The sequence below is a fragment of the Brassica rapa genome, chromosome A09 (genome assembly GCF_000309985.2).
Source record: "Brassica rapa cultivar Chiifu-401-42 chromosome A09, CAAS_Brap_v3.01, whole genome shotgun sequence".
Taxonomy (NCBI): domain Eukaryota; kingdom Viridiplantae; phylum Streptophyta; class Magnoliopsida; order Brassicales; family Brassicaceae; genus Brassica; species Brassica rapa.
This window is the reverse complement of record NC_024803.2, coordinates 10,991,709-11,007,282: the sequence shown is the minus strand read 5'-3', so window position 1 is coordinate 11,007,282 and position 15,574 is coordinate 10,991,709. Positions and strand designations below refer to the sequence as shown.

Genomic DNA, 15,574 nt, shown 5'->3' with positions numbered 1-15,574 from the left:
ATGTTTCAAATGAATGCAAAATAGTCAAATATAAATTATAAAAATTCTCATCATTTTTAATGACAATGTGATATCATATATAAGTTATCACTTTAGAAATGATTAAAATATTTTTATATTTTAAAACATAAATATTATGGTAAGTCATTTAAAATTATATTAATCAAGAAATGTTATTTAATTTATCTATTAATATAAACAGATGAGTTAAAATTATTATATGGTAAGTCACTTAAAATTATATTATATGGTAATTCATTTAAAATTATTATATAATAAGTCATCTAAAACTAAATTAATCAAAGTATTTTTCATATGCTTTTCCTAGAGTTAATACTCTATTAAAATTATGATGTGAGAAAGTGTGATTTGTGATGTGACAAAATTATGAGAGAAAATACTTAGACTGCCATTTTTTTAATACATGTTTTCATGTTTACATTAACCAAATTTATCCTTGGTTTTAAAGAGATAAATCATACTATTTATTAATTGAGAAGTTACTTAAGAAATGTTTTCTTATGTATTGTTAATAGATTAAGTTTTTTTAAATAGTTATAATTTAATTGGTTGTCGACGTTTATTACTTATTTATTTTAATCAATCTAAAAATAAAAGGTAACTATAGAACTAATTAATAAATTACCAAATAACACAAGTAATATTACAAATAATGATTTATGGTAACAAATTATAGAATTGGAGAAATAATATATATGTTTTATCAATTTATTTTTCTTTATCAATTATTTATATATAATTAAATAAAATACTTTAACCTTTTTTTATTGAAAGAAATTTAATGGTTATATATTCTTATATAAAAGAATTAGATTTGTAGGTAAAGAATTATTTTAACTTTTTATGTTTTTAAAGTCAACACAAAAATGTTTACAAAATATCTTCATGATAAAAGCATCCGATCATTGTATTGGTCCTACATAAAAAAATCTTTTTTTTTATTTCTTGAAAGCTAGCGTATTCTCGGTTTCTCACGTGTTATAAGAAAATATAAAATAATTCTACAACCAATTATCTGAATTAATTATAATATTGTTTTTCTGTAAGAGAATTATTTGTAATGACTAAGATTTACGTTGTTGAACTATTTTAAATCTCACAAATAATTTAAAAATATATACTGAATTTTTGGATAATCCAACTATTTGAAATTAAAAATTAAAATTTAAAATTTTAATTAATATTCAAAAATTATAACACTGTAAACATAATATATATTTCTTCATATAATATAATATAATTACCTGCAAAATTGTGGACAAACACCTAGTAGCATATCTAAAAGACCCATTAATTAGAGAATAACTGTGTAAACATTAAACAAGAAGTGCTATAACAATTGACTTACCTAGCAGTTACTCATATTCCACATTTTATCTTCCATCGATCTAACTCTTTTTCTATTTCTTTTTTAAGTTTTTATAATTTCTTAGGAATTTATGAAATCTGAACACATAAAGTTATTAGAATTTGGATTCTAATAAACGCTTCATCTTGTGTAGTGTCTACCGTATTTCTCAATTAACTCTCGTCATCCACATCCAACACTTTATTAATACTTAAATAATGTCTCCAATAACCAACCGTAACAAAGGTCGATAGAATTATAAAACAAAATTCAGAAAATAAAACAAGAGGCCTTTTTGTAGAGATTGAGGGGGGTACAAAGAAGTTTGTACTATTAATTTCTTATATGGAGAATGAGGGAATACAATAGGATGATATTGAGGGGGGGGGGGGGGGGGGGTACAGAGACAGACTTATATACTAGCTAGTAAGAAGATTGTATGGCATGCCTTGCAAAAAATCGAAACCGTTTGCACACGGACTGAGAAAGACAGTTTCAACTTTTCCATTAAAGTTGATTACGCAAAGTATAAGGGCAGGACTCATAGGCAGTGGGTTTTTAGAATTTAAAATAATAAAAAAATTAAGAAAAGAGAGTTACAAATCTTTAAAACCGTTTATTTGGGAAGAGGCTTAAGATAAAAAAAACTGAGATAGTCTCTTTTAGTTTGTGTCTTCTTATTAATCCAGTCATTTTTATTTAAAATTCTAATTCTTAACAAAAAAACATTTCCGTTAGAGATACTCTATCAATGGTATCAGTCAATGCTGATGTTTTAAATTAGAGGCTGAAGACGAATCATCGCCGCAGGAAGATACCACCGTGAAGTTGGCCTTGAGTGGTTTCTTCGAGATCCCACCGCGACTACAAAGCCGGTGATTGAGAAGATTTCTCCGGCGGCGACTGTAAAGGTTATCAGGCCTCCCTAAATCTTTCATCGACAAGGATTCAGTATTGTTTAAGCTCATGAATGACTTGGACTTCCCTTTGTAGAATTTGGATATACCTCTCCTGTTTTGTTGTACTCACAAGTCGGAGAGATTTTAATATTCAGACAAAATATTTAGTAATAAAACAAAGAAAGTCAAACTCGACCAACAAAAAAAAGAAGTCAAACCTGATGGGTAAAACTTCTTCGAGAGATTTCATCATATCAAGAGGACCCTTGTAAGGAGATTCAGCTTCATTTTCTCCTCCTTCGTCATCACTGTTCTTTCCGATCGGAGAAGAAGACGACAAGGACCAATCAAACTTATCCATCACAATCAATATGTTCTCATAGAAGAGAGAATTGGATATTTATATTTGAGTTTCTGTTTCCGTGTGTGTACTTTGTTTGCTTGTTTTTACATAAGGAAAAGAATACAAAGAAAAATAACTAATCAAATCTTTTTTTTCTTTGACATAACAAATCATATCAAATCTTAGATTAATTATTACAAAGGAGTAGAAGATAAGAATTGAAAGAAAAATGTATTGTTAGCCCTTATCCTGAGCCAGGTCACTCCTTCCTTCTATATGCATTTCCCATAAAATGTTATGCCCATTTTCGGTGCTATAATAGTGGTAATGTTAAGAGATAGCACTATTTTAAATTTATTTATCTTATTGCTAATTAGTTATGCTCTTATGATTAATGTTCAACAAAATATGTATCATTTTGTGATAGAAAAAAAGTTAACCAGTTTTGGGCTCCGCGAATAATTCCAATAAACTCTGTTATAAAGTAGCTATGATTATAGTCTTGTGTATAGTTAAACTAGTGGTCGACCCGCGCTTCGCGCGGGATGTCATCCTTGTTTTGTATATAAAGTAATTATTTTCATGAGTTTAAAGATTTTGTTAATTTGTATGTATGAAACAATACGTTGTTGGATAAGTTTCCTGTATAAGATCGTTATGGTTGAGGTGTTATATGGTCTTTCGGTTTAACTAACATGTTCTAACAACTGTTTTAATTGTTTCAGTCCATCTTTTATTTTGTTTTATATTTGCTTTCTACTATGATTTGAATTATGATTTTTGAAATGTTATATATTCTCATGTATGCATAAGTTTTGTTTTTGTTGGGGTTTTTGGAAAAGAAACAACTTTCAAACTTTGCGAGTATTGACTTAAAGTTTCATTTCAAAACTGAATGATTATGTAATATTGTTTGCTGCACTTAATAGATTATTAAAAGGATTTCAATTTAATTCTGGCACTAAACTTTATATTTTTAATGAGCACAAATTTAAAATAAATTGTCGTAGAAGCAAGTGACATCGGTTTTCGTGACACATCCAGTCAAACAAAACTAATCTAATGTCCATAGTCCATGTTGATTCTATGAATCAGAACTTTCACTTAAAAGCGAAAAAGGAAGAAACCAGCAATCACAATCCAAACTACCTAAGATGAAGAGCCAAAAAAGTTACTAAATACTTCAGCAATTATGCCCGTAGACCATGTCAACTATATTGAAATTAATATACTGATATAGGCTTTGAGAAAAAAGAAAGTGGTGTGCGAAGCCAACTGGTGCAAATACGAAGTATAGCCAATCCTGTAAAAGGGAGTAAACATAATGATCAAGAGAGAGCAGACTCAGACAAAAGGGCATCTATAAATTTTATAGGTCTGGCTGTATAAAGACTTACCAGTGGCTAGATGCAAAGAATGCGCTTATAGGCACCACACATGTCACATGTCCAAAAGGGCTACAAATCCAAAAACATGTAAAACAGAAAGATATAATAGAATAAGTATAGGAAATTTGATCAAAAAAAAAAAAAGAAGTATAGGAAATAATAAAGTAAGCAGGCTTACATTTAGAATTTCATTCTAACAGATGCCACAACCTACAATATAGAAAAAAAGATAAGATACTTAAAATATGCTGGAACAACATGAAGTTTAGAATACCTTGAACACTCGAATAGGAAGGAAGGCCACGAACTTAGAAAATCCCATATGGATCATGAGTCAATGTTATGAAGTGGAAAATTGAAGAACTTGGGAGATAGAAGTAGAACCCACTGCAGAACGAAATCCAAGAACAATAGATAATAATTAAATACAGCCTATAAACTAAAAAAAAAGAAGAACAAATAGATATAGTCAGTAATACTATGAAATCAAACTTTCTGGCACCAAGCTCTTGAGGCTATGGTTTCATTTCAATTCAAATCTCAAATTCTAGTTAGATGATAAAATAAGTATCCTCGTAGAGAATTACACCAGAGATCCAGAAGTGAGGAGAAGATATAGGTTAGTACAAACTTCTTGTCAATCATCTATCCCATCTTCCTTTCTCTCCACTTCTCAAAAGCAAATAAATTGAGTTAAGATTTAACTAAAACGCATTGGAGATTCGAAATCCAGAATCCCAATCAGATCCAAGAAGAAAGAATTTGTAGTAATACCTCGATTTCGGAAGACAAGAATGCGAATCTCAGCTTTTTAACGAAATGGAGACCTCGGATAGAAGCCCATCGTTGGAGAGTGGGTCTATTCATCGCAGGCAATGATTCCATTTATATGCAGAGCTTCAGATGGTTACGCTAGAGGATGCTAATGCCGTTTTAATGCGAGAGAGTGGGAGGCGTGATGATAAAAACGTATAAGGTCAGAGGAGGTGAGATCTGATTCTGAAGAGCCAAACCAATTACCTAATACTTTGCATCCTCAACCGGGAGAACAAACCAGACTCTAATAAAATATGGGCCTATTTAATAAAGATTTTAAGTTAGCCCAAATAACAAATGATAAATAGCTCGAGAAATAATTAAAGTAAAGAGAGTATGACAGGTGGCAAAATTTGCCCGATGCAAAAAAATGATGTGGAGGGCTGAGAAGAGACTCAAGCCTACTTTATTGTATAAGATAGGCCGCGATTTTGGAAATAGCAAATACAACCCCGACAATATACTATTTTGCATTAAAAATAATCAACACAATAATAAGGCTAGAGACTCTCCAGCAGTTGCCACATAAGCGTTTAAAATCATTGTGGAGTAGCCATGTCAATAAATAAAAAAATATTGAAACCAATAACAACATTTCGTTTCTCCAGTCATAATCCACGCAAGCTTAGTCACATGTCGATTGCTTCATCTTCTTTGACTTCAGATTCTCCAAGAAAAGATACCCAGCGAATCAAGAATCAGTAACGATGTCACTTACGAGACGAAATCGACAATAGTTCTTTTGGAAAAAACACACCTCGAGTATCCAAAATTTAAAGCTTTGTGGCACATTATCTCAATAAAAACCCACAAAAGGTAAAAGATAAACGAAACAATAACGTTGTTAGTGGTGGTTGTGAGACTGAGGTAGCAGATTATAGCGAGAATGCAAAGCAGAGATGGTAATGAGAGAAATCCAGTGACAGAGGTGGTGGAAAATATAGTGTGGTGGACACCATTGATAGAGATCCTACTGATATAGACGCTGGAGTATTTATTGAAGAAAGTTTTTGCAAATAAATTTTAATGTTTTCACATTTTTTATATGTTTCTGTCTTTTTGGTGTTTTTAAGAGAAAATATAGTTTTTAGAAAAATGAGTTTGATTTGTTAGATCAAAACTTAGAAATATAACCTGCTTTGATACTTATTGGTCTAGAATCTAAACTTTCAAGCTCTGTGCCGCATTATCCCATCGAAAAATACTAACAACAATAGCTGTGTTCTTTTGTCAACCGCAGCGGCAACGGCGGCGTCGAGAAAAAAACAGTAGTTGTAGAGTAAAACGGAAAAGACGGAGTTATCAAGTATCGACGCGATAGACATATTACACACAGAAGATGACGCTGAAAATACTGGCGTCCATTAAAGAAGCCTTGGATAGCACGGGCGATCGTTTCTGGCGGCTGTTTCTATTTCTTCCATGATTTTGTTCTTTCTTAACGTTACTTTTCTCGACGCTGACGCTGCCGCCGCCGCGGTTGACAAAAGAACAGGGCCAATGTGTTGTTAGGTTTCACGCCGGGCTAGGATGATGATGACGAGATTGAGAAAAATCTGGAGAGTTTGATGCCAAGGTTTGTTAACCGAGATCCAAGTGGATTTCATTATGAAGATTGCAAAGAAACTATTTTGCCGTTCTTTTTTCAACTGTCACAGAAAAAGATTGAACAAATTGCTGATATTTATTAAGAAGCTTAAGGTTTGTGTTGAATTGTTCCACAAGTGGACGGGACCCATGTCCAGGAGGAGGAATATCTTTGTTCTTCTCTAGAATATGAAAAAAAGATGCAGTGATATAGGTGACTAGATTTGAAGGAGGGTTAAGGTGATGATGATGACAACATCAAGAGAAAAGAGATAAACAGCATTTGAATATTTGGCAACGATGCAGGTGGTTGAAGATCTATAGCTTCATCTGTTTTAATAATGGACCCATATACAACTATAGTAACTAAAAAGGCTTGCACGTAGTTAAAGAGCTAATTGTGCTATGTTGGTCTCGTGGAAACTCTGGTCTTCGTTGGAATAAGTTTACTTCTATTGCTTTTAGTTCTTTAATCCAGCATTAGAACGCTGATAACTATTTGGTTCTATCGACATATCGTAGTACATGTGCTATGGAAGAGGTACTCATCTTGTTGGCTAAATCTCGGAGTTATATTGAACGCCAGGGGTGAATTGATTCGTATTTGCAATATGAACAAGGTATTTTGTAATAGGAGTTACAAGTTCATTATTATAGCATCTCTTCGGTGTCGAATATCATCTACATTTGTTATAAAATTTATCTATTTTATAAGGTTTACACAAAAGATATACAAATGATTTGGTTGAGAAAAACAATTTTAGCATATTTCTCTTTTTATACGTTACAAACCTTATCAATAAAAGGAAAAAAATATTTCTAGCTAAGAATTGTGTTTATAACTTTTTAGCAAAATTTTACAGTATCTTGATGTGTATATGAGTTTTTCTGAAACGTTTTAAGAAATATAAATACATTATCTAGAATTGTAAAAATTACATTGTCTAAAATAGTAATATTAGATTAATATTAATATATAATTTTTATAAACAGTGACATTTTCTTATTTGACGGGTTTATAATCAAAGTGGACTAAATATGAGAGTGAATCCATACATAAAATAATAGAACACGTATTTACTTTTCATTTACATTTTGTTTTTTTTTTTCATTTTAAATGGATTTGTTCAAATTTTAATACCAAATCAAATATATTCTTATTTCATTTAAACTAAATTTTTATGAAAATTATTTTACTAATATATGTTACTAAAATTTTATAAAAAAATCAAAAAAAAGCAAAGCGCGGGTTATTACCCTAGTAATTATAATAATTAAAAACATAAGAGCAGGTCCAACGGTGGAATATTACTAAGTATTTAAAGATAAAAAGAAAAGAAAATAAAAAACACAGCAATCAGTCCCTAAATAACATCGGGAATAAACTATCTGCAACTCCTACAAGTAGGGGTGGGCGTTCGGATACCCGTTCGGGTTCGGATCGGGTATTTCAGATTTTCGGATATTTCGGTATAGGGATATAGAACCCGTTCGGGTATTTCTGTACTTCGGGTCGGGTTCGGGTATTTTTAGTTCGGGTTCGGTTATTTCGGATATTTAGATTTTAAAAGAAAAAAATAAAATTTTCACTTTTAAGTTTCTTGTATTTAAAAATATAGATTTCACTTAATTGATTTATTTTTATTTTTTATAGATTGAATGATTAATAGATTTGGAGATAATATCTTAAAAACAAATAGATATTAATTTGGCTATTGTTTTTAAACTTTGGATGTACCTTTTGTTAATACATAAAACAAAAATTTTGATATACATTTTAAATGAATATCAAATTATTTTCTCCATAATTATAGATATACTATATGATCTTAAAGTATGTGTAACATTAATATAAATATTTTAAATAAAATAAGAGATGTAAGCTAGATATATAAAGTATACATATGTTCGGTTATCTTCGGATATCCATTCGGGTTCGGATATTACCCGTTCGGGTTCGGATATCCAATCTCTCCTAACTTAATATCCGTTCGGGTATTTTGCTACTTCGGTTCGGATTTCGGTTCGGTTTTTCGGATCGGGTTCGGGTGCGGCTTCGGGTATCGGGTAAAGTGCCCACCCCTACCTACAAGTACATGTCAATATATTAGTGGTTTAGTCATTTGACTTTTTTTTTTTTGAACAACTGTCATTTGACTTTAAACATTTAAACAAAATAAATTAAAATAATAGTGTCTTGTTTTAAAAACCTCATTTTTAGAACCCAACCATTAAGGTTGCTCTAAGGGGTTAGTGTTCTTCTCAAAGGACGAACTGGTGATTGAGTATGGACTCTGCTTCTTCGAAGTTGTTCATACAGTATTGTTTCAGCTTTTGTGGTTGGAGCTATGTTCATGTGAAGATAGCTGGACGAATATGCTTGTGAGTTTTCTCCAACATTCTCCTAAACTACAATCTCTCAAGCTTGTCATGGTACATTTTTCTTCTCTAAACCCCCCCCCCCCCCCCCCCCCCCCAATTTCTCAATCAATCATGCTTAGTTTCTCTGGTTTGATAGTGAAATGTATTTGATCACAGGACCATGGGATGCTTGCTGAATGCTGACCATAAGGTTCGTTGGATCCAACCGAGGCGTGTTTCTGAATGTTTGTTCTTACATCTCAAAACGTTTGAGTAGAGAAACCATGAAGGAACAAAAACTGAGAAAGAAGCGGCTATTTATGTTCTGAACAATGCGATATGATTAGTGACTGCAATGCCTCAGTCAGTTTGGTGCGCAAACGTCAGATGTTTGAGGAAGTGGAAATTGCAACCAGGAGTTTAAGAGCATGTGGGCTTACAATAGGCTGAAAATTAATCTTACTTAAGTTTTGAAAACTATCCAGTTCACTATATATATATACATATTATTTATATAAAATCAAATGAGTAGAATGTTATACAAACAACAAATCTATACTATTATTTGCGAATTGATTTTTTGCATTCGAATTATCAAATTAAAAATTAGAGTGATTAAATTCGTTGTTACCCTTAATGAATATTTAAATTTATAAAACTAATGAATCAAACTTAAAAAATTAATGAATGTATTATTAAGTTTTATATTCTAGTGCTTGAAACTTATATATGTTATACTGTTATATTATTATACATTTTACTATTGTTAATAATGTAATAGTATAGATTAAGTTACATGTGCTATTGTCGTATAGTATGTATTTATCCTTCTAATTAATATTCTTATTAATGGAAAATCAAAATATTAAACCTACGCATACGTTAATTTTCAACAGTGAGCCAGCTGCTTTGGTATTAGACAAGAGTTTCTATTAATGGAAAATATGCCCTATATCTTCATATAAAACCAGCTGCTTTGGTTAAGATCAAAGATAATAAACCAGGAACCAGCATATACAAATTCAAGGTTTATGTTACCAGATGGTGGAAAATGTGGAGAGCGAAAAATTAAATTAACTTTTGTACAAATTTTAATTCTCAAACTAACATTCTAAAGATGATCTCACCTATCAAATACATTTTTAGAAAAAAATCGGTCTAGAACACATCTTTTATCAAAAGTATTCTTAGATCCTGAATGATAGTTCTAATAGTGACAAATGTATAGATGCGGTACAGCTTGTTGTGTTACCATTGATAGCTTTACAAAAAATCCACTACAAAGAACTATGGAGTTTACGATGACATGAATTTTCTTTTATAAACATCATCACATTAGATTTCCTCTATTTCTAATTTGTTTTTATAAAGTTGTAATAATAGTATAAAACTAAATTATAAAAAAGTAGAATGCTTATATATATATCAAAAATATATAACTAAATCAAAAATATAAATCAAAAATATGTTCCAAAAAAGGAAATCAAAAATATAAATAAGTATTAGTTAAAAATTTATTTATCATTTCCGTATTAATATATTAGATAGTTTTATTATATTTTGTTTCTTAAATTTTTAAAATTTAAATCTCTATATGTATTATAGAGTTGAAGAAATAAAATAGAATTCTAAATTTTCAAGTTTTTCATGAAATAAAAAGAAGTTTACATTTTTTTTTGATAATTTTGGTCATGTATAAAAAGTTTAATTTTTGATTTATTCTGAATATTTTGAATGCATGAAAAAAATCATTTATATTGATAATTTTAATCGATTTCTAAGATAATTATGTCGATAATTATGCCGCATATACTGGTAAAACATCTAGTAATATTATACGAGTAGATTTTAATCAATACTCAAGCATAAATTCAAACACTCTTATAGAACATGAAAATATAAATAAACAACATAGCATCCATTGGGACTAAAACGCCATACACCATACGCATCCCTTTTTTGGTGAAAAAATCTTATCCAACTTCTTCTCCATTTTATCTTGATCTAGTCCGTCTCCCCTCACGATAAGGAGGTTGTCTTTTAATGTTACGGATTTAACTCCTAACAAAATGAAAAATTCATTAGGATAAATTGTTTGATGATTTTGGCTCAAACATAACCATTAGATTTTGTTAATGTACCTTTGGAATTATTTATATAATCTAGAGCTTTCCTCCTGGCTACATCATCATCATAATCAAACACGAAACGACATTCTTCCTACAAAAAAAAAAAGTAAATTAGTTTAAAATTGTGAAGAATTCATTTTATAACCGACATGTTTCTGAATGTATAAAACTATATGTAATGCTTTTATACGTGCTTCCTGACATATTAACTGACCATTTTCTAAAGCTTTCAAAGATTGAAATGATAAAAAAAAATATGATTGCGACTAATTCGTGGCTTACGTATAACATCTATTTATATATTATTACTAAAAGAACAATATTTTGATATGCTTATGTAGTCATACACCAATGTGACATATGTTACTACATTATAATTTAGCTGCCCACATATGTAAATTTAAGAAAAAATATTAAATATCTTAAGCAAAAAATAAATGATAAATATCAACATTATACAATAAGTAATTCTTTATTAACATAGTAATATATTTAAGAAAATTAAAATCTATCTAGGGTGTATAAATAAAATATTATAGATGTAATTATGGTATAAATACTTCTCAAACTACTCATTTTTGGTCAAATATTTCAAACATGCATTCATTTAACAATTGATTTTTCTTGTAGTTTTGATGAATGGATCTAAATTTAAATAAAAATCTTGTAAAACGAGTAAATTTGGTGACAATAAAAATTTATTGCTATATAATTTTCATAAAACTTAATTATTTAAATAATTACTAATCGTAAATATAAAATTAAAATGATTAGTCACAAGTGGAGCTAGATTTAAATAATCATGACTAATTATAATGGGGGAAATTTGTCAAAAACTAACGTAAAATTTGAGTATGAAATATGAAGAGATTTTTGCAAAACTGACTCAAAACTCAAAGTCAACCACAAAACTAACCCATGCTTTTTTTTTGACATTTCATTTGTCATATTCATCACATAAGTTCAGATTATTCACGAAAATGTCATTAATTTTTTTTTTAATTTTTGAAAATAGCATTTTTACTTTCTCAACCTCATCATCTTCAAATATTTACAAGAATGTCATTGTCAACAATACACCAACAACCATGAAGAACCAATTTGAAGTTCTTAATGCACTTCAAATCGATTTACACTTCTTCTTTCTCAATTCTTATGAACTAAAAACAACATCTTTTTCACTTTCTCTCTATATTCATAAAAAAAAAACTCAATATTTTGATTCTAAATTTTTTATGCTTCATAGAGCCATTGATGCTTACGATTCTTAGTGGGTCACTTTTGTTTGAGATTTTGGGTGCTTAGAGAAGACTTATGTGTGCGAAACAAGTTATCTCACTAGTTGAAACTATGAAATCAGTTTTTTTTTTCAAAACCTGTTCGCCCAGACGACTTCTGGGTAAGTCTTCTAGCTGTAGTCGACTTACATGGAAGTCTTCTTGTCAATGCAGAAGTTAGTTTTACAATTGACTTTTAAATGTGTTTTTAGAGACGACTTACATGAAGTCGTCCATCTTTGTTTGTTAAAAAAAATCGAGACGACTTCCATGTAAGTCGTCTGGGATAAACGGGTTAGTTTTGTATTTGTCCGGATTGTGTCAGAAATTTGACTTTTCCTGGATGACTTAAAGGTAAGTCGTCCAGTAGAAAATTAAAAAATCATATTTTGTTATATCTAGACGACTTCCATGTAAATAGTCTGAGGTTAGTTTTGCAATTGAAAAATAAAACATAAAAGTTTATTTTTTCTAGACTACTTACACGGAAGTCGTCCGTTAGACGACTTACACGAAAGTCGTCCATGATTTTATTCCCAGATTCTGGTCAAACCTTGCTTATCTTGACGAACGATTTCTGTGTAAGTCGCCTAAAAAAATAAATTTTTTGTTTTATTTTTCAGTTGCAAAACTAACCTGAGACGATTACATGGAAATCGTCTAGATATAACAAATATTGATTTTTTAATTTTTTACTGGACGACTTATGGGTAAGTCGTCTAGGAAAAGTCAAATTTCTGACACAATCAGGTTAAATGTCAAACTAACCCGTTTACCCTAGACAACTTAGAAGACTTTCTGAGAAGTCTTCTAATCGTTAGACGACTTACTTGTTAGCTGTCTAGACTTTAAACATAACCCCTAAACTAAATTAACTAACTGAACACTTCATAAAATCAAATTAACTTAAAAAGTGTTTACTATACACATAAATAAACAATATAGGTAAAATTTTAATTTTTCAAAAAAACATTTCGGCTTTCCAAAATTTAACCCTAAGAATACATACAATACTACAACATATGTTGTCAAACCCTAAGCGAAAGATTATCATGATTAACTAATTTCACTCATCTATGTTGAAAACTATTCAATTTTATTATATCTTAATTTATATCACTGAAAATTGTTTATAATTACATGGTTGTAATTTTTCACTTATCAAAATATTTTTTTTTAAATCTATAAATTATTTTAAGATCAACTATACTAGAAGACTTCCATGGACGTTGCCTAGACGATGTACAATATCTCAAAAGACTCAGAAGACTTTCTGGGGCTATATTCGTAAAAATGAGTTATGTTTTTTTGTTTGGTCACAAGGGGCTAGCTGTAATTTTACAAGATTTTTGGGTTACTTTTACATTTGATTCAAGTTTGAGTATACTTTTGCAATCGAAATCAAGTTTTGAGTCATGTTTGGTAAATTTCCCGAAGTGTAATTACAGTTACACTTTATGACCAAACAAAAACCTATATTATGTTTACGATTTTATCATTGGGAAGTTTGCTCAATACAATTTAGTCCTACCATGCCAATGTTATTGGAAGTTTTCTCAGAGGAAGATAGCTACGAAGACGAAGAGGCTAATGATAATCATATCACAAGTCTGTATCAGTTTGTGTCTGGAACTTTGCTATTTACACAAGGCAGCGGTTCTAGAAAGCTTTCATCTCAACATCGCCTCTGAATGCAGCGCTTCCCAGATCGGTCTATGGGTTAGAATCGCTGTCGATCGGTTCGTGCGTGACTTGAAAATAAGTTTTTATTACGACCACGGTCTTGTCTCGTTACCAAGTAGGTTGTTCAGATGCGTAACACTTGAGACACGTTAGAACTCAACAGAGTGATGTTCTTCTGGATGTTCCTTCTTCTCAGTTTACCTTCCGTTCCCTCGTAAAGCTACGCCTTCTCTCTGTCATTTACTCAGACGATGAATCTTTCTCTAGCCTTATATCAACCTGTCCCGTCCTTGAAGAGTTAGCTGTGGAGACGCGTCCCCAGACAATGTAGTGACTTTCACCGTTGACTTACCTTCCCTGAAGAGTTTATCCGTTGGTTTATATCATTAGCTAGTTTTGGAAACTGTTACATTGTTTCCTTTTTGCTTATATCGTGTATACAGGCTCGGTATCCCCGTGGTACAGTTTTGTTTCAGCTTGTGCGTTTGGAGCTATGTTGATGTGATGATAGCTGGACGAGTATGCTTGTGAGTTTGCTCCACCATTCTCCTAAACTACAAGCTCTCAAGCTTGTTCAGGACCATGGGATGCCTGCGGAGCGGAAGGTTCGATGGATCCAGCCGAGGTGTGTTTGTGAATGTTTGTTGTTACATCTCTAGAGGTTTGAGTGGAGAGACTATGAAGGAACAAAAGTTGAGAAAGAAGTGGCGATTTATATTTTGAACAACGCGAAGCGGTTAGTGACTGCAACTATCTATCCTTTCTCAGTTAGTTTGGTGCGCAAATGTAAGATGTTTGAGGAAGTGGAAATTGCAACCAGGAGTTTAAGAGCATGTGAGCTTTCAGTGGGCTGAAATTTAACCTTACAAGAGAGTTAAAAACTGTCCAGTTCACTAATTTTGAAGGTGAACTTATATCAGAAGTGGTGATAGCTTGTAGCTGGTGACTAGGTAGGAAGACAACAACGTTGTAATAATAGATGATTTGCTTGTACTTTTTTGAGCTTGGTTTGGATCATATTGCAAAAGGCTAGAGTTTTGTAAGTGTTCAGTCTGTGATAACAGATCTGTTACTGTGATATCATGTCACAGTCAAGTTGGTGCGCAAACATCAGATCTTTGAGGAATTTGAAATATTGCAACCAGAAGGGCAAAAGCATATGGGAGCTTACAATGAGAAACTAATCGTACAAGAGAGTTGAAGACTGTCCATCCAGTTAGTTCTGTGTAAGGTAAGGAAGAAGAAGAAACTCAGTTTTCTCGCAAAGATTTATTGGTGTCTGGCTTTAGCTTCGAGATTCAAGACTATCGTCTGTTACAAAGCCGCTAAAGCAGGCAGTGTTTGAATTTGTCTTAACTCTTTGAAAGTTCCACATCGCTGCTAAGACAATAACCATGCAAAGCATGAGAAGAGGTATAAAGAGATGAGGCGACGTATCAAACAAAGTTTATTTCCTCTGCATGCAGGATTTGAAGCACTGATATGGGTAGTTGAATTGAAATGACTTTTGCTATGAATTGTTGTTTCATATATGCAAGCCTTTTACAATTTCACATATCTCGTGAGCAAATAACCTTTATATATTGTTCACATAGATACATAGTTAAGCATTTTGGATTTTTGAATCGTTTTAATCTTATTATGTTGTTGTAAAAATGATAAAAGCACACACATAATCCTATGCTACGGTTAAAGCAAAAACGATTAGAGAAACGTATGTTT

At 31.2% G+C, this 15,574-nt stretch overlaps 2 protein-coding genes across 2 annotated transcripts; one reads left to right on the top strand and one right to left on the bottom strand.

The window, feature by feature from the left end:
- Positions 1–2,130: 2,130 nt before the first annotated feature.
- On the bottom strand, positions 2,131–15,437 carry LOC103838589. The gene is made up of 7 exons (XM_033278292.1): positions 11,107–15,437; positions 10,905–10,983; positions 4,274–10,824; positions 4,178–4,209; positions 4,009–4,068; positions 2,487–3,914; positions 2,131–2,380 (listed from the first exon to the last, which is right to left on the bottom strand). Exons 6-7 carry the CDS (start codon positions 2,627–2,629, stop codon positions 2,131–2,133), a joined length of 393 nt encoding a protein of 130 aa, XP_033134183.1. The 5' UTR covers positions 2,630–3,914; positions 4,009–4,068; positions 4,178–4,209; positions 4,274–10,824; positions 10,905–10,983; positions 11,107–15,437.
- On the top strand, positions 13,702–15,053 carry LOC103838757 (FBD-associated F-box protein At4g10400-like). Its single transcript, XM_009115210.1, has 7 exons — positions 13,702–13,777; positions 13,824–13,908; positions 14,006–14,179; positions 14,296–14,316; positions 14,364–14,457; positions 14,512–14,686; positions 14,944–15,053. Exons 1-7 carry the CDS (start codon positions 13,702–13,704, stop codon positions 15,051–15,053), a joined length of 735 nt encoding a protein of 244 aa, XP_009113458.1.
- Positions 15,438–15,574: the final 137 nt, after the last annotated feature.

Coding starts and splice junctions, on each gene's coding strand:
- LOC103838589 (XM_033278292.1), bottom strand. CDS start 2,629: ATGGATAAGTTTGATTGGTCCTTGTCGTCTTCTTCTCCGATCGGAAAG. Junction 2,381..2,486: donor GAAGAAGTTTTACCCATCAG/GTTTGACTTCTT, acceptor ACAACAAAACAG/GAGAGGTATATCCAAATTCT.
- LOC103838757 (XM_009115210.1), top strand. CDS start 13,702: ATGCCAATGTTATTGGAAGTTTTCTCAGAGGAAGATAGCTACGAAGAC. Junction 13,909..14,005: donor GTTAGAATCGCTGTCGATCG/GTTCGTGCGTGA, acceptor GAGACACGTTAG/AACTCAACAGAGTGATGTTC. Junction 14,317..14,363: donor CTCGGTATCCCCGTGGTACA/GTTTTGTTTCAG, acceptor ATGTGATGATAG/CTGGACGAGTATGCTTGTGA.